Source organism: Chinchilla lanigera, unplaced genomic scaffold (assembly GCF_000276665.1).
Source record: "Chinchilla lanigera isolate Chin_1 unplaced genomic scaffold, ChiLan1.0 scaffold00025, whole genome shotgun sequence".
NCBI classification, from domain to species: domain Eukaryota; kingdom Metazoa; phylum Chordata; class Mammalia; order Rodentia; family Chinchillidae; genus Chinchilla; species Chinchilla lanigera.
In genome coordinates, this window is record NW_004955426.1 from 22,285,571 (window position 1) to 22,304,153 (window position 18,583).

At 35.0% G+C, this 18,583-nt stretch overlaps 1 protein-coding gene across 2 annotated transcripts in view; it reads left to right on the plus strand.

Moving 5' to 3' along the window:
* Positions 1-18,583, plus strand: part of Wdr70 (WD repeat domain 70) — a 281,725-nt gene that overhangs the window by 222,699 nt on the left and 40,443 nt on the right. For both annotated transcript variants that reach the window (XM_013514960.1, XM_013514961.1), the window contains 3 exons: positions 4,596-4,695; positions 7,524-7,608; positions 8,983-9,121. In XM_013514960.1, the coding sequence (XP_013370414.1) occupies positions 4,596-4,695; positions 7,524-7,608; positions 8,983-9,121 (324 nt within the window). The remainder of the gene's footprint in view (positions 1-4,595; positions 4,696-7,523; positions 7,609-8,982; positions 9,122-18,583) is intronic.

An 18,583-nucleotide genomic window follows, 5' to 3' on the forward strand; every position in this document is an offset into this window, starting at 1 on the left:
TTAATGCAACTTCTCCCAAATCCAAATTTAAGGCCTTTTATGGTTTCTGTCAGTAGCTGCTAGCTAATTCTGTGTTTCTTTAGGTATATAATCTCTCTTCTCCCTTATCAGACCCATTACTACTACCCAGCTGAGGAATAACAGTATTTAACCTCACAATTGGTCTAGCAGCCAGGAGAGGCAGAAGGCGTCGATTCTAAGAGGACTACCTGTTGACTTGTGGGGGAGGGACATTTGCAGCATCTTCCAGCACAGTGGAAGTTCTAACTTTTATTATTTTTAAAATATCTGTCTATCTGTCTACCTCCTTACCTATCTGAAAGCAAGGTCTTGGTATGTAGTTCGGGCTGGCGGTGATCCTTCCTGCCTCAGCCTCCCAGTGCTGGGATTACAGGCATGCAGCATCACACCTGGCAAGTTCTAGTCTTTATTAGGCAAGCATGGGTCACTTTTTTTGTTTGTTTGTTTGTTTTTCTTCCGGTACCAGGAATTGAACTCACGACCTTGTGCTTTCCAGGCACATGCTTTGCCACTGAGCTAAATCCCCAGCCCCGGGTCACTTTTTTTAAACTGTGAGAATTCTTGGAGTTTTTGGTGGGTAAATGGGGTATCTCTAGATTCAGCATTCTATGGGGCATTCATCCAAATATCCTGTTATGTTTTAGGGTCCCAAATTTTGCCAACCAGAGTTCTAATCTTAGAATAACAGACTGGCCTTGGCTGAACATTTAAATGTCTCTAGTGCTATATAAATCTAACTCTCAGGTCTTCTTTTTGTTGCTCAGCGCTTTTACTATAGGAGATGACAGCCTCTTTGAAAGCTGTTAAAGTGTCCTCTCGTTCTCCCAGTTAGTCTTTATCTGTTAATGGCTTCCATTTTCTCATTATTTTTCTGCAGGGTGCCAATTAGATTTAATACTAACCAACCTATAGTATTGTCTTTGTAGACAGCATTTTTTTTCCACAGCTTTTAAATACTTAACACATTATATCTCTGAGCACATTCTGTCCACTTAGGTCATCTCCAGTGGAATCTGTAGTATTTGGACCAAGACTAAGTACTCAGAGTTATCTGTACCCAAAATTCTTTAGGATAAGTCTAATGTGTGAATATAGATTAGAATTTTGGCGTATTAAATAGATTCCCAATGAGAAAGAATTTTTCTACATATTGAGGGGTCTTAGAGATAGATTTGAGGGGCAATTAAATACTAGTGCACTTAGTTTTTAAGTTAGTCTAATGTTTGCTTCTTCTTGCTTATGGAGTTTGTGTTTGGGGAGCATAGGTGCATTTTGGCCCTTTGGAAAGGAGATATTGTTATGATTTATATCTAGACATTCCCCCAAAGCCTCTTGTGATCATAGGTGGAGTTTTTCAGAGATGGCTGGATCTAGGGTGTGATGTTGTGTGATGCTTGGATTAACTGAGTGATGCAAGGATCAAGGGTGCCCCATCCTGGGTGTGGGTGGCAACATCCAAAGGGCAGGTAGCCTGGACAAAATACAGAAGCAAGCATGGTTGCTGCTGCTGCTTCTTTGCTGATTTGCTACCTCTTGCCTGCCATGAACTGTTTCTCCTCTTCAATACCTCTCTGCCATACACTCTGCCTTGGAACCAACTATGGACTGAAACCTCTACAAACTGTGAAGTGAATAAACCTTTCCTCTTTTAACTTCGGGTATTAGATATTTTGTGTCATTAATGAGCAAAGTAACTGAGACAGATACACACTGTAGCAGTGATAGTGAATCTTTTAGAGCTTTCAATGATACAAAAAGCCCCAGGCGTGCCATACATTCACCACCACTGCATTATAGACTCAGTAAGATTGTGGTATTGACACAGGCAGGGAGATAATATGTTAAATATAACTAGTCTTTTTGTATGGTAGGGAGAAGGGCAAGGTTGGGATGATGGAAGCCATGTTATTTTAAAGATTGATAAATTGAGAAATAGACTAAGCAGCTTAGCCAGGTTCAAATGTAAAGGTAGTTGGCAAAATTTTAGAACAAGTTGACCTAAATTCAGTAATTCATTTAAATTCTTTGATTTAAAATATTTCGTAGTTGGGTGTGGTGGCTCATGCCTATGATCCCAGCACTTAGGAAGCTGAAGCAAGAGGATTTTCATAAGTTTGAGGCCAGCCTGGGCTATATAGTGAGTTTAAAGCCAGAAGTCTAAACTACCTAGTGAGACCTTGTCTCAAACAGACAAAAACCAAAACAAAAATACCACAAACCAATAAAATATTTTTTATTTTTTATATTTTTGCATGATTTCTATTTATTTAGATCACTTTGAGGACCATCTTCCTGTGTTGGTAGACATGCTAGAGCAAGAGACAGACATTGAGGTGTGGGCAACTGGTGATGGAGTAGTCAGTACTCATCCTTGGTATAATCAGAAAGTGTTTGGATTATTGAAAAGTTCAAAAATCAATATATTTAAGACTTTGTGAACGGCACCATAGTTTTCTTACCAGAAGGACTGTGAGAATGTGCTGTATTTCTCTTGCTTACCTTGTGGTGGTTTGCTCTTAATCCTTGGCATTCTTTGGCTTATAAAACTTCACCTTGATCTCTGCTTTCTCAGAATGTGACCTCATTTGAGAATAAGGGCATTGCAGATGCATTTAGTTAAGATTAGGACATACTAGATAGGATGGGCCCCTAATCTGGTATGGTTAGTATCCTTATCAAAGGGGAAATTTGAAGACAGACAGTGCATGGATAGAATGCCATGTAAAGATGCAGGCAGTCCTCAAAAGGAAGCAACCCTGCGGATACTTTAGTTATGAACTTCTAGCCACCAGAACTGTGAGATACAAGTTTCTGTTTGTAAGTTTCTGATGTAAGTTTGCCAACTCTAGCAAGTTAATCTGTCAAATTAGTCTGCCAACTCTAGCAAATTAATCTGTCAAATTAGTCTGCCAACTCCAGCAAATTAATCTGCCAAGTCTTAAAAACAACAACAAAAGCTGCGTCTGTTAAGTACTTTAGACAAAGAACATTGGAACAGCCTTTCATGATCTTGAGAGGTGGCAGTTTTAGGATAACCATTTGTGTCCTAGTGTCTACCCCAACAACATGTTTTAAAACAATGACTGAAATAGAAACTAAGCCTTCTAGGAAATGTCTTAAACTACAGTAATACCTCAGTTCATGAATGCTTCTGTTTGCAAACAGTTCCCTTAGCAACAGGAGTGTTTGGCAGAATTCTGCTTGTGTTCTCAAACTCATCAGGTAATAAACACAACCACAGCCATCTCCCCCAAAATCTTAAAACAAATTAAGTTCGTAAGCCAAGGTACCACTGTATAAGAAAGTAATGTGCTTGGGGCTGGGGATTTAGCTCAGCGGCAAAACCGCCTGCCTGGCATGCGCAAGGTCGTGAGTTCGGTTCCCGGTACCGGAGAAAAACCAAAAAAAAAAAAAAAAAAAAAAAGAAAGTAATGTGCTGAATGTTTGGACAGAAATAATTACTGACAATTCTAGGCTTTTCTACAGTAAGCTTTTAATCAAGTAGGATAAACAAATAACAATAAATGAGCTCTAGAAAATTTAGCTTTTCTTGACCTCTGTCATAACCCCTTAAAGGAAAACCTGTGCCACTGAATCCTGAGTGGCAAGATTGGTGGAGCAGTCATCAGTTGTCTAAAGTACCTAACAGTACTTAACATTAGAAGTTAACAAAAAAAAGTAAGAAAAGGGTTGTAGTGCAGAGTTAAAGAGTAAGCTTTTTGGCCTCAGACTCCCAGCTCTACCACTTACAAACTGTGTGGCCTAATGGTAGTACTTGGTTTAAGTACTTGGTTCTAGTACTTAAATTTTTGTACTTGAGTTTCTTGAGCTGTACAGTGGGGAAGATAGTGATAAAACCTAGTTCATAGAGTAATTGTGAGGACTGAGTAGACAAGGTATAAAGACAAGATATAAAGTATATAGTAATCATTAAATGAGGGTCAGGTACTATTGTTACTATTATCACCATTAACACTGTCATCCAACAGACACATTAAAGGTGCATAGTTTAAGATTTACAACCACATGTGTAGTGTCTAGTATATGTTAGGAATACAATATATTTTTTATATATATATATATATATATATATTTTTTTTTTTTTATATACTGGGTAGGAATTCAGGGCCTTGCACATACTAGGAAAGTGCTATACCACTATACTGCACCCCCAGCCTGACAATAAATATTCTTGTGTAAATAAGTAATCTGCTCATTTGAATTTTTATTTATAGCTTCTCTTTCATATAAATGTAGAAAATGGTCCAGTTAACTTTATAAACATAATATGAGAGCTAAATGCAGTTATAATCTTGTGTTGCTCAGGGCTTGCTTAGGCGTCTGAAAAATGGCTCTTTGTGGAACTTACCTTATGTCTGCTTTGTTAAAACAGATGTATGTTTTGAAAAGCCTTTTGAGTTTTTTAGGAAAGAAAAATATAATCAGGTGAAATTAGTACTTTGTGTATAGTTTTATATAATTTTCTGCATGATATAATGAAATGTTCATGCCACAGAAATGTTCTCATCTGAATTTAGCTGATGTGTTAACACTTTGCTTTTGTTTGCAAACAGGTTCATCCTAAATTCCACTATAAACAGGCTCATGACCCAGGCACAGACACTTCTTGTGTGGCCTTTTCTTATGATGGTAATGTCCTTGCCTCTCGTGGAGGTAGGTTAAAAACTTCCTTTTTGATGAGTTTCTATGTATAAATTGATCATATTTAACACTAACATGTTACATTAATATCCTATCGTATAATAAAACTAGATGCATTTTTGTTAATGTACTTGGGGTGTCTGTCTGATTTTTCCATTGAAACGCATTTCCAACTTGTCAATATTGTTAGTATTAGAAGTTATCAATGAGTGTGGTGGTACATGCCTGTTATCCCTTGGGAGACTGAGGCTGGAGGATTACTGTGAGTTTGAGGTTAGCTTGGACCACATATTGAATTCTAGGTCAGCCTGAACTATACAGTAAATCCCTATCTCTAAAAAGACAACCCTCCCCACAAAAAAAAGCTTATCAAGTTAATTTAGAAAATATGTACACTTTTTCTTGTCTTTATTGGAGCTTCCGATTTCATAAGAGTTTGAATGATCTTTGCTTCTTCCTTTGGAATTTTGTAGAGGATCATCTGTATTCTTTCTTCCTTTCTATACCATTTTATAATTCTGTGTCTGGTCTTTCAAAATGCTCTGTTGACCACTGATTTTTTTCCAACCTAGTTCAAACACTAACTCAATTCAGTTTTAAAATAAAGTCATACCTATGTTATTTTAAAAATAATTGTATGTGGTTATATTGAAAATTTATTTATCTTCCTCATATGGTTGGATATAGATTGTTTCTGACTTTTTGCTACGTCTTTCTCACATGGATAAGGCTGTGTGTTAATAGGAAGAGATGTATAATGGGGCAATTTATGAGCTCTGCTTTATGGGAAAGAATGGGATATGGCTGAAGATCTTCCTACAGATCCATTTGTGGGAAGAAAAGAGAAATAGTACAGAATAAGTAGATTAGAGCCACATTAAACAGGGCCTTAATCATGTAAAATTTTTTCTGTAGGCCAAAGAAAAGCTATTAGTCAGATGAAGTTAGCAATGTTATATTTAATTATTCATTTATTCACTTACCAACTAACTGTATATTGAGCATTTACTATAAGTTAGCATTGTGCTAGGTAATAGGCATAATATGTGAACATCATAGATAGGCTTTCTTTCTGAAAGAATTTATGCCCCAGTGTATAGGGTAGTAGAAAGAGACTCAGCACAGCTTTCTCCCCAGTTTAAAAACTCTGTGACCTTTTTACTTTTGGGAACTCTATTCAGATTCTCTTTCCTCTAAGGAAGACTTATCTGTTGTATGAAAACTACCCTGACTTACATTCTTTTAAAAAAAAAGTCAAAGTGCATATACACATAATTTTCTCTTTGTGATACACATAACAATGTGAATTTGTATAAAATGTGTATTTTGTTTATGAATTCTAACCTGCTACTTGGGTTCTGAGATGACTTCTATTTAAAACTATATAAATTCTTTACTTAAAAACAGTGGTTTTGATCCAGGTAGTATATCTGAATCTTCAGGGAAGGTTTTTCAAATGATAAAATTTCCATTTTGAAATTGTCATAATCACTCTTACATGTTTAGAGTGGTATACCCAAATCTCTTAGATGGAATTGAAAGGAGTGGGTGTACCTTGGAAATTCTTTCCCAGAGGGTTTTTAAATAGATGAGCCCTTACTGAGTTGGTAATTAGTGTCTTGAAGTATAGGGCAAACTGTTTCAGTCAAAACCAGTTTGGTGGTAATTCTTAACTTTCCCTTCTGTCCTGCACTAGCTATTGGATAACTTACTTGGCCAACACAAAATGTATACTCTATTCCATCCTTTTCCTTCCTGGATGTACAGAAGATAGCAGATGGAAGTCTAATTCAGCAGAGTGTTGCAAGGGTGTTACTAGTGTCCTGACTACTTTCTACAACATACTGGGTTAGCTGAAATCAGTGCAGATTAATGTTTCTTATTTGAGTAGTATGAAAATATGTACCGTCTAAGATAAAGAGCAATAGAGTATCATACCTATGGGGAGTTTTACAAAGTCCTTATGATACAGTCAGGTCCTGAGTCCAGCTAGTTGTGGATTAGTACACTGACAACATTGAGTTTCAGAGGAGGGAGAGTTTTCAGTTAAAAACAAAAACACTGCACTCATCTCATTTGCAGCTGATCATGAATCCTTACTGAACCCGAGAGGTTGAGGCAGGTCTCAGCTATAGGCCCTGGGAAGCAAGAACAGCAAAGACATTACTGTATGTATGAGTTTGGCTTTTGTTCTGCTCAGGAATCTTAGTCACCCTTTAAAAATACAGAAAAGCAATTCTTAAAAGAATAGTCACCACTCTTTAAATGGCTTGCAAAAGCTGTACTCCCAAGCAAAGTAAAGAAGGATGGACATAGGTAGAATTGGACTGGAGGCTAGAGAATAATACAGCTCACTCATTAATGTTAATGGATAGCTTTGCCCACATTGTAGTGGAAAAAAATCTGTTGTGAATTGAACTATTTTCAGTCCTGATGGTTTTTAAATTAAGATCTTTCCAAGAAGTCAGGTTCTAATAAAACATACCACAGGGAAACTACCATCTGCTCTGAAATCATACTTCAGGGTAGATTCTTCAGAACTCTTTCTAACCTACAGATGCTACATCTATATGGAAGGTAACTTCTAGAAGACAGACTTATTATCATATTGTTTTCTATGTTCTTGTAACTCTTACTGCTGTCAAGCTCCCTGAACAGTTACAGAAGTAAAATATGCTTATGTGCATTTAGGGTATTTCTCTACTTCCTTTCCTTGCTTCTGTTCTTCCTATCTTCCTTTTCTCCCTTCTTTGTAGTTATACACTAAATTTAGCAAACCCTAAACTGAGAATGCGATATTTTTGCAAAGTTCACTTTTTTCTTTCTTATTCCTCTATCAGGTGATGACACATTAAAATTATGGGACATCCGACAATTTAATAAGCCACTTTTTTCAGCCTCAGGTCTTCCCACCATGTTCCCAATGTAAGTAGCATATTTTTAATATTTGATTGGCATAAGGTAACTGAATAGAAATTTCTTCACTTTAATGGTAATTTATATCATGTCTTTTAGGTCGTTTAGAAAAAAGTCTTGAGAGAATGATTAAAATATGATTTTTGAAAGATGCATTTTACTTTTTATTTTACACATTTTTTTCAGACTATAAGAAGTTTACTTGAAGTTAAATGATGTATATATGTGTGTTCATGTGCTTGTGTGTATATATTATGTGAAAATACAAGTCCTTTAGTTACTCAGACTGTCTTGCTCTAGGTGCCTGAACACTGTCATCTCCATTCTATTAAGTCAGCAACTAAACCTTTTAAAGCATTTTCAGGGGCAGCTGAGGTGAGATTTAATCTCTAAATCCTATAAATGGTGCCTAGGAAAGTGTTTCTATTTTTGTAGAAACAAAATTTCTCGTCTGTGTTAAATAATGACAAACATGGAGTGTGAAGGTAATGGAAGCACCATATGAAGGCTCTGTAGAACAGCTGAGTACCAAGTCCAACGCGATCCACTGCCCATAGCAGTATCTGTTAGAACGAACCCTCAAACAAACATGGATTTACAGTGGATGAGAATTTTGGGGGCTGTTATGCCTGCAACAAGTAATTTGAACTGCATAACTTCTTTAGATTATGTCTTAGAATAATCACAATCAGATGGCCAGGCCAGTGGTAAGAAAAGCTGCATAATTAAGGCCATCAGTCTTGGTTGGTGCAATGTGCTCCTGGCTTCACGGTGCTTGACTTGATGTAGCTGAAATTATTTAGAGGCAGTAGTAGTAAGAATAGTTTTTAAGAAAGGCTATTTTGTAAATGGATGTCTGTTTGTTAATACGTTTTTCTTTTATTTTTTAAAACAAATTTAAAAAAAGGCTAAAATAGTCACTAAGAGATTAGTCATATATGTCTATTTGTAGACATTCTCAGTGTCTCATATAGATGGCGTTTTCTCTACACTTTCTTATATTAAATATATATGTTTAAAATGTTTTAAATGTATATATACATGTTTTAAATATATATGTGTATGTATGTATATATGTATTAAAAAGGGGTGGATTCTGGAGTTAGATACCTTGTTTTTGAATATCAGCTGTATTACTTCCTTGTGTGATTGTGGACAAGGTGTATTTGACATTTGTCTCAGTTTCCTTTAACAGTACAACAGGGATAATATCTACTGACTAGGTAGTTGTAAATATTAAACAAATTATTAACAGTACCTGTTTTGTAAACTCTGTATAGGAATTTGCTCTTCTTGTAGTGATGTGCATATTTTATTTAATTCACTCATTATTGCTGTGCTGTTATGGGGTCATAAACATATTTATCAACTCTTTGTCTGTAGGACTGACTGCTGTTTCAGTCCGGATGATAAACTCATAGTCACTGGCACCTCAGTTCAAAGAGGATGTGGTAGCGGCAAACTTGTTTTCTTTGAACGTAGGACTTTCCAGAGGCTATATGAAATAGACATCACAGATGCGGTATGTATCTTGTTTTTCTTCCCAGCCTTGAGGAGGAAGTAAAATTTGGATCTTAGCCATCTTTTATTTTGGTAGTACATAAACTCTGGCTCTTACAGTGCAGTGATGGCTGCTTTTTTTCTCCAACACAGGAATTATTAGTACATTATAAATTGACTGTGTTCCTTATCCCTTCCCCCAGCTCAGTCTTTCCAGACTTTAGTCAGAATTTCAGCTGGCCCTGGTTGTTTGCTCTTCTCTGCCAGCCAATTTGAGGAAGAAGCTGATTGTCATGTAGAATACAGTATGGAGCTTCCTGTCCTGTGTATGTTTGGAAGGATGCAGGGACAGCTGACAGATGTGAAAGGCTGTGCCCTTAGAGAGTGATGAAGGTTATCATTGTTTCCTAAACCCCGAAACATTTTACAGAATTCTGCTTGTTAGAGTTGTAGTCATTAAGATAAGGTTCACCCTCCACTGAACTTTATTATTATTTATTTATTTGGAACTTTGAAACATCTCAATTTAACTTCTTCTCTTTAAAAATAACCCAGATCTTTAGTTTTCTTTACACATTTACATGAGCACTGAAACACCAGTTTTTGTTCATTCATTCATTCTTTCATTCATTCATGTATGTCCTCAGATGGAGTTGTATGTAAGTAATAATGGCAGAGATTCCCAGAGGAAAGTTTATATTCTTTTACATATTGTGAGTTAGATAGTAAGGCAAATCATTGTAATTTTCGGAGGATGAAATGGGCCAATTAACTTCTGTGCAAATTTTCTTTGGCTCATTGTCAAATCCTTTAGTAATGTCCTTTATCTTAAACAGTGCTCTTATGTAGGTTTCTCCAGTTGTTTCAGCTCTTTGTAAACAGTTGAGACATATTATGCACTTAAGCGAGTCAGACAGTTGAACAACTGTTTTTAAATCACGAGTAAAAAAGCTCTTGTCTCTAATGTTCTAGTATTACAATGGAGTCTTAATTTGTAGGCCCACATTTAAAACCATGATATAGTTCCAGTATTATAAGAAAAGTAAAATAACAATGAGAATTTTAGGTGAGTACTCAAGTTTTATAGATTTTAATCTCGACAAAATTTGAAATGTGCCAGTACTTGTAATACTTTTTTGGGGGGCATATACAGGAGCCAAGTAAAATACTAGAATAAAATTAAAACAATTGACTCTATCAACTTTAATCTCAAAAAGTAAAATTATTGTAATTGGTTGTTCCAGGAGTATGTTGTATTTTGTTATGCTTCTCAACAACTATACATTTCAGTATTATTCTTATGTTTTTAAATTATAATTTAAGTTTAAATGTAATCAAGGAATGTAGCAGAATGATTACTCCTTTTTTTTTGGTACTAAGGATTAAACTCTAACCTTCACACTGAGTTACATCCCCACCATTTAAAAAAATTGTATGTGTTGAGACTGGGTCTCCGTAACTTACTACATTGCTCAGGCTGGAGATGAGCTTGCAATCCTCCTACCTCAGCCTCTCACAGTGCATGGATTACAGACATCTGCCACCATGCCCAGCTATGATTGCACTTCTGAGGACATGCTAGACTTCTGTAGTTTGCAGAAAGAGCATGCTGTTTCCTGAAAAAAAAAAACAATATCTCATAATGTGATAAATTTTGGTCTCTAAGTTGCTTTTCTAGCTAGATGTTTCTCTCCATAGCACTTACCACCATCTCATGTTATATATTTGTGTGTATCTGTCGTCTACCTGGATATAAGTCACACAAGGCAAAAACTTTATGTTTTGTTCACTGGGGTGTCCTTTTTTATTAAAAAATTTAAATTGTAGTACGTGTTTCTAATACATAGTGATTACATACGTTGTGAGTAGTTGGTACATGTACATAATCTTTATTCTTTTTACTTGCTCCCTCTCCCTCCATCTCTTGGTCACACTGAATACTGAGTACTGGGAGCAGTGCGTGGCATATAGGTGGCTCTTGGTGTATTTAGTAAATGAGCAGTGGTATACTTGGCAAGGGCAAACAATGGATATTGTACCTGGATTATATTTTGGGAAAGCAGGAGAAAGGTATTTAGAGTTGGGAGGATAAACTAGGACTGTATACCTTAATAAAAATGATTTTATATTGTGGTTGTTTCTAAAAGTAAAAAATAACACATTCAGATCAACATTTTGGAACAGCTAACTCTTACCAAAATGAAAAGTTTACATTTATAAGATTTGGTAAGAATTTGTATATGAAGCCTGAGGTTTATAACTTGGGATACTGAGTGAACATTCCCTGAGATAAAAGTATATCTATAGAAAGTAGAAAAAATTTGGAAGAAAGATAGTAAGCTGTGCTGATGTATTGAGTTTATGAAGTACTTGTTAGGACATTGGGGGTACAGATACTCAGTAGGCAGATGGGTACCTGAGGTTGCTGCTTAAGAAAAAGAACACATGGTCTGGGGAGAAGCAGTTATAGTTCTTAGTTGAAATGTGATTGTTGATGGGGTTGATAAAGGATAGAAAACATGAGCCAATGAGGAGAAGCTAACAAAGAAACAGGCTCGTAGAGTGTACCACATACTGAGTCATTTTGAGATCTGTTTGCATAGGGAGATGAAGAAAGCACTTCAAATAGGGACAAAACCACACATCTTAAAGGGAATTTTTAAGTCACTGATTCAGTGATAGTACTTGGATGAAGAGTAGTTAACATCAGGCAGCAGTTTTCTATTTATATATTAGAATGTTATATTAGACTTCAAATTGCCCTTTCAACCTGTTGCCTCAAGTTTTAAGTCTTCTTGGAATATAAGAAAATAAATAAATTATTTCTTGGAATGAAGTATGGACACTGCTAGAAGAGCCAAAAAATACCTCCTGTATTTTATTGTGTTTTTGTCATTAAAAACCATAATAGTCACGATTCTTCTGGTGAAACTGCATTCCACTATAGTAGGGTACTTAACTGTGTTTTAATTTGCAGAAAAGGCAGCATCTCCTGTTCTTAGTATAGACAGGTGTTAGTGTGCCTGTGTGACATGCCTGTGTGTGATTGGTTGTATTCTTCCCGCATCTGCTTCTAAAACAGAATAAATGCTTAGATACTTGTGTCCTAGGACACCAAACTGAGTGAGTATTCATATATGGTGCCAGATGTTATATTCAGGTAGAGAAAATTAATCTCTGCAGTTCATATCTTATTTGCTAAAAGACATCTTTAAAATAACATAAAATTAGCAAGTGCCATTTTCATGTTTATTTTTGAAAGAAAAATTTTAAAACTATTTGTTTTAAGTCTGTTCTCTGTGTTGTCATAGTCTCAAAATTTTCCTTTCTCTACTTAGAGTCTCAACTCCTTCACTGAGATGGTGCATGTTTCTTTCTTCTTGTTTTCATTATAATTTTGATACAGTTATTGTATTAGTTTTTTTATTTGTTGGTTTTTGAGGCAGGGTCTTGCTCTGGCCTTGAACTCATTATGTAGCCCAGGCTGGTGTCAAACTCATTGCAGTCCTCCTATCTCAGCCTCCCAAGCATAGGGAGTACAGGTGATACAGTTATTTTTAGATGCTTCCTATATAGTCAATTGTGTTTCCACAAGTTAAACACACACACACACATATTCTTTACTATATTTTTCGTGAGTTTAATCGTATTCTTGACCTTTTGCCTAAGGTGAATTCCAGCATATAACTCAAATCTTGAGTTTACAGATTTTTTGTTTTTGTATAGATGGGACCTTTTTAGATACTATGTAAAAGACTTCCATTACTTTTTTATGTAGTAAAAATGTAGGTAAAAAAGAATGAATAAAATATAATTTGGAGGTGCTGGGGATTTAGCTCAGCGGCACAGCGCCTGCCTGGCAAGCACAAGGTCGTGAGGTCGATTCCTGATACCGGAAGCAAACCGGCCCCCCCCAAATATATATATATAAAATTTGGAGATGGCATATCAATTTTTTGGAAAAGAAGTATGTTTAGAAGAAATCATAAAAAATTTAAGCTTTTTTCAAAACTTGATTATTTAAGGAAATGCTTGAAAATGACAAATTATTCTTGACCTGGATATTATTTATTATAAAATGACTAATTGTTTTAAAAATTATAAGCCAAGGGACATGGTTTATTCATTTGTATTAATATTTTACCATTTATAGTTTTTAATCCTAGACATGGTTAATAAAGTACTTTTGACTTGATATTGTTTCAGATGAAGGCCTATGCACCTCACTTATCTTCAGCAGTAATTTAAAAGAGAAAGCAGACATTACCTTGGGTAAAGAAAAAAACAGTGCAAAAGGGGGAAAAACAGTAAAAATTTTGCACTGAGCTGGACTTCTTTAACAGTTTATTTGTTTGCTTAGGTACTTTGGTGATGTGCTGTGTTTGTTCACTGACTGAACAAAATGAGGCTAGGAAAGAAAAAACCTAAAATTTTATTTTAAAAAACAAAACTGTAGCATCTAGTACCACTAATTTATTTATTGGTACAATTTAGATATGCAGAATGATCATGTTGATCACAGGGAATTTGTACCTCTACATGATATATCTTAGTTCCTCTTCTTTTTCCCATTCTCCTCTCCTCTCTTCAGTCCCTCTCCCCCTCCTATTTCAAAGCTTTGTTTCCATGTTATCCTTCTTTTCCCCTCATTTTTTCCTGTTTCCTTCTATCCTCCCCACCAACTCCCTTTCCCTTTGAACAGTTACTTCCTATTTCACAATATCTGTTATATATTTTGGTTCTTATTTACACTTTCAGTTTCTCATACCAGAGATACAATGCGATATTTACAAGTGTCAAACTTATTTAACTTAAGAGTATGGTTTCCAGGTCCATCCATTTAGTTATAAAAGTCTCAAGTTTATCCTTCTTTATGACTGAGTAGTACCCCATTGTATAAAACAAACCACATATTTTTTATCCATTCGTCAGTCGATGGGTATTCAAGTTGTTTCCAAGATTTAGCTATTAACAAGCTGTGCTGCTATAAACATGAGAAGCACTACAAATTTAGCATATTGCCTCTGGAGGGAAGGGAAAGGATTTGTTTTGACTTTTTCAGCTATATTACCTTGAACATTTCATGGTTGACAATCATAGTCTTAACATGAGCAGTATAATAGTAAGATATTTTAAAGAAGAAAAAGTTTATTTATGATAATGTAGAGAATATTTGATTTACTACAGGAGCATTTTTAAAATCACTGAATAGATAACCAAGGCTTATCATAGATTTTTGCTTCTTTCTGCTACTACTTGTTCTTTGCAATATCTCCTTCCTATGAGAAATGAAATTTAGATTATGTACATCTAGCTGGGAGTGATGTGCATGCCTGTAATTCTAGCACTTCTGGAGGCTGATTGAGGCAGTAGAATTAATGCGAGTTAGAATCCAGCCTGAGCTACATGGCGAGACCTTGTTGAATAAAAAATTATGCACATCTTATTCATTTACTTTGAAAAAGAAAAGTCAAAGTATATAAGTCTGAGGTATCTTCTGTCAGTTTGAAGTCTTATGACTGTGGGTGTTTTCATAGAGCTAACTGCAGTTTGAGAAAGTACTGCATAGGAGGTATGATAAGATATATAGTGGAGAAAAATTGGCCGGGGATGGATGGTTTAAGACAGAGTTTCCTAATGTAGTTGAGGCTGGCCTTGAACTTACTATGTTTGTTTTTTTTTTGTTTTGTTTTTCTCTGGAACCGGGAACCGAACTTACGACCTTGCGCTTGCCAGGCAGGCGCTTTTGCCGCTGAGCTAAATCCCCAGCCCCCTTGAACTTACTATGTAGCCCAGGCTGACCTTGAACTCTTGCCAATCCTCCTGCCTCAGCCTCCCAAGTGCTGGTATTACAGGCCTGCGCCACCACGCCCGGCTGCCTTTCTGTTTGATGACCGTGAAAGCATTCACTGTATTTTTGATCACATTTTATAAAGATAGTCAAGAAAGAGACTTCCAGAGCTGCTGCAGAAAACAGCACGAATGAGATAAATGTGACTGAAGCGAGAGGCAGTATTCTGAGAAAGATTAATGGCAATGTCTTTTACTGTACTAAAATTTAATTTGACCATTCATATTATTTGATCCCATCTCATATATTCAGTACATGATGTGTTGGAATTTTATCAGTTATTTTCATCAAGTGGAGGAAAGTAACACTAAAAAAAAGGACTTTTATATTTGTTATTAACTCTAGCCTTCTCCTAAAGGATAGAGAAAACTTGAGATTTTTCTAAAATGAGCTCTGAGATTTATTTACTTTTTTTTTTTTTGAGACAGGTTCTCACTATGTAGCCCAGGCTGGCTCAAACTTGTGGCAATCCTTCTGCCTCAGCCTCCCGAGTGCTGGGATTACAGGTGTGTACTACCACACCTGGGTTATTAACTCACATTTTTATGATAAGTTTTATTGCTATCTATTACTTGCATGAATATTGGCTGAAATATACATAATTACTGTTAAAATCATGGTAAGTCAAAGTTCAAATATGTTACCAAAAAGTGGGGAAAAGTTTTTATTTAGGACCCATTTATCTGATTTTAGAGATAGTCTACCCTATCTGCTGAAGGTAAAAGTACAACACCTATTTTTTAAAAAAAATATTTTCCATGAAAATACTAGCTGTATATCCTTCTTTATTTAAATATATGAAGTTCTGAAGAAAACTTGAGTTCATGTTATTTTTTCCTTACCTTTAAGATCTGGATCTTAATATATACACATCAGATTAATTTTCATATACTACTTTTCTTATTAAGAAAGTACATACTAAATCTAAAAAGTTGAAGACAGAAAAAGTCATGAAGTAAATATGATATCTAATCTTACTATCATAGATCATTCCAAATATGACATTTAAAATAATTTTGATATTCAAGAAAATTACTATATATGTTAATATGTAAAAATATATAACAAAATGCAAAGTATTTCACATAAATATATTTAATATATAATTATATATTGTTACCACTTTATTTTCACATAAAAAGTACTATGTTATCATTGGGAGAGTATGTAGATATTTTAAATCCAAAGAGATGCTAGTGGGAGGATAAATGGATTTATTTTTTTTTATTTTAAAGATTAAAGAACAAAAACATATTATCAGACACACAGACATTTCAAAATAATACAAAAACAATATATGAAATACAGAGTTTCAGACAAAGTGATAGGAAATTAACAATGGTGGTTCTGTTACATATTGATACCTTCAAATGGATTACTCAGATAAACAAATATAGGCATGTAAGATTGGTCAAATAATTAAACATTAACTGTTCCTTTCAATAAAGTAATAGAATTAGGTAGTACAACTAACTATCTTAGCTATCCCATGTATGTATAAACATATTTTCCCCTTCTTTCTTTGTTTTCTCTTTTCCTCATCACAGTTTTTCCTTCCTTTTGAGCAGTTTCTTTCCCTTTCACAATATCTATTGTACCTTTTGGATTTTATTAACTTTTTCAGGTTTTTACACTAGTGAGACAATATGGTGTTTACACATGAGTCGTATTTATTTCACTTATGAGTATGTTCTCTAGTTGTGATCATTTATCTATAAAAGCCTAGAGTTTATCTTTTTTTTATAGCTGAGTAATATTCCATTATATAAATATACCACAACTTTTTTATCCATTCCTCAGCTGATGGGCATTTGGGTCACTTCCACAATTTAGCTATTACAAATTATGCTGCTATAAACATGGGTGCACATATATCACTGTGATAGGACGTTTTCAGTTCTTCTGGAAAAATACCCCAAAGGGAAATACCTGTGTTGAATGGGACCTCTAATCCTAGTTTTGTGAGGAATCTCCAAACTGGTTTCCACAGTGGTTGCACCAGTCTACACTCCCACTAACAGTGGAGAAGGGTTCCTTTTTCCCCACAACCCCTCCAGCATTTGTTACTGGTTGATTTCTTGATGATAGCCATTTTTTCTGGGGTGAGATGAAATCTCAGTGTTGTTTTAATTTGCAGTTCTCGAATGACTAATGATGTTGAACACTTTTTCATATATTTATTTGCCACTTGTGTTTCTTTATCTGAGAAGTATGTATTCATCTCAGATGCCTATTTTTGGATTAGGCCTTTGAATTTGGAGGGGCTGATTTTTTTCAATTCTTTATATGTTCTAGATAGAAGTCCTTTGTCTGAGGGACAGTCAGTATAAATGGAGTTAAAAGAGTTGTGAAACAATAGATCCTTCATGAATCTAGCTGCTTATCTTAATTTATAAGGAATATACTCATCATTAAGGCTATAGTCAGCCTTTATTGTTTTTACATATTGAGGAAAACAAAAAGGTAATTCAAATTAATGGGTATGCCAGAAATCCTCAGAATTGGATTTGGGATCTATTTTTTGTTCTTATCTTTGAATACAGATGTATTTGATCTGAGAATTCACTTCAAACAAGTTGATGAAGTTATGTGTGACTCTGAAGGAGCTGGGGGACTCCTGCACACTGGGAATAAACTAATCATCTGTCTTCTCTTTGTGTGAAAGCAAAAGTCATTTATTTACAACTATGTCTGAGGACTTCAAAACAACTCCATCAGCATTTGACAGCTGAAGAAGGCAGAAAAATCTGTATAATCACAAATGAAAACAGCATCATATTTCCAAGGGATTTGCAGGGCGTTGTATAATGTCTTAGCCTATAATTGCATGGCATAGTCTTCTCCAAACCAGGAGATATATTCATCCTCATAGATCATTATCAGAAGACAATAAAGAACATTATGTCTTCAAAGGACTCGAAATCATTCAAAGTAAATTCTTATACAATATTGGAAAAAGTTAGAAATGAATTGCAAAAACATATTTACAATACTCTTAAGAATTTGATATTAAATTACAAGTTTTCAGTAATACATTTTCAAGCAAAAAGCTTGATTTATTAAGGATTTCATAACTTATGAAATTGAATGTACTTATTTTTTTATATTTTATTTTTTTTAATTTTAAGGAGAGTAGTAAATGAGAAACAAAAAATAGAACAGTAGCAGCATACCAGTATCACAAACATAAACAAATCAAAGTAAGAACATTTAAAGTGATAATAGGGTTACAAGACAAAATAATATGATTTAGCAGTGGTTGTTACATTACATGTTGCTATCCTCAACTACGTTGCTCACATTACCATATGTAAGAATGGAAGATTGCTCAAACCATTAAAGAGATTAAGAAAATAATTCTTCAATAAAATATTAGAGATAATACAGAGTTTCACTAGACAAGATGGTAGGAATTCACCATTGTAATTCTGTTGCATATTGCTACCTTCAAATCAGTCGGTTAGACCACCAGACACAAGCATGCAAAGTCGATCAGAACATAACAAACTGTGAGTATTAACTGTTCATTTCAGTATACCATCAGACATCAGCAATACAGTTTTTGCAGCTATTCAAACATATATTTGTATCTTGCCTTCTTTCTTTTTTCTTCTTTCCCTCATCCCAGTCATT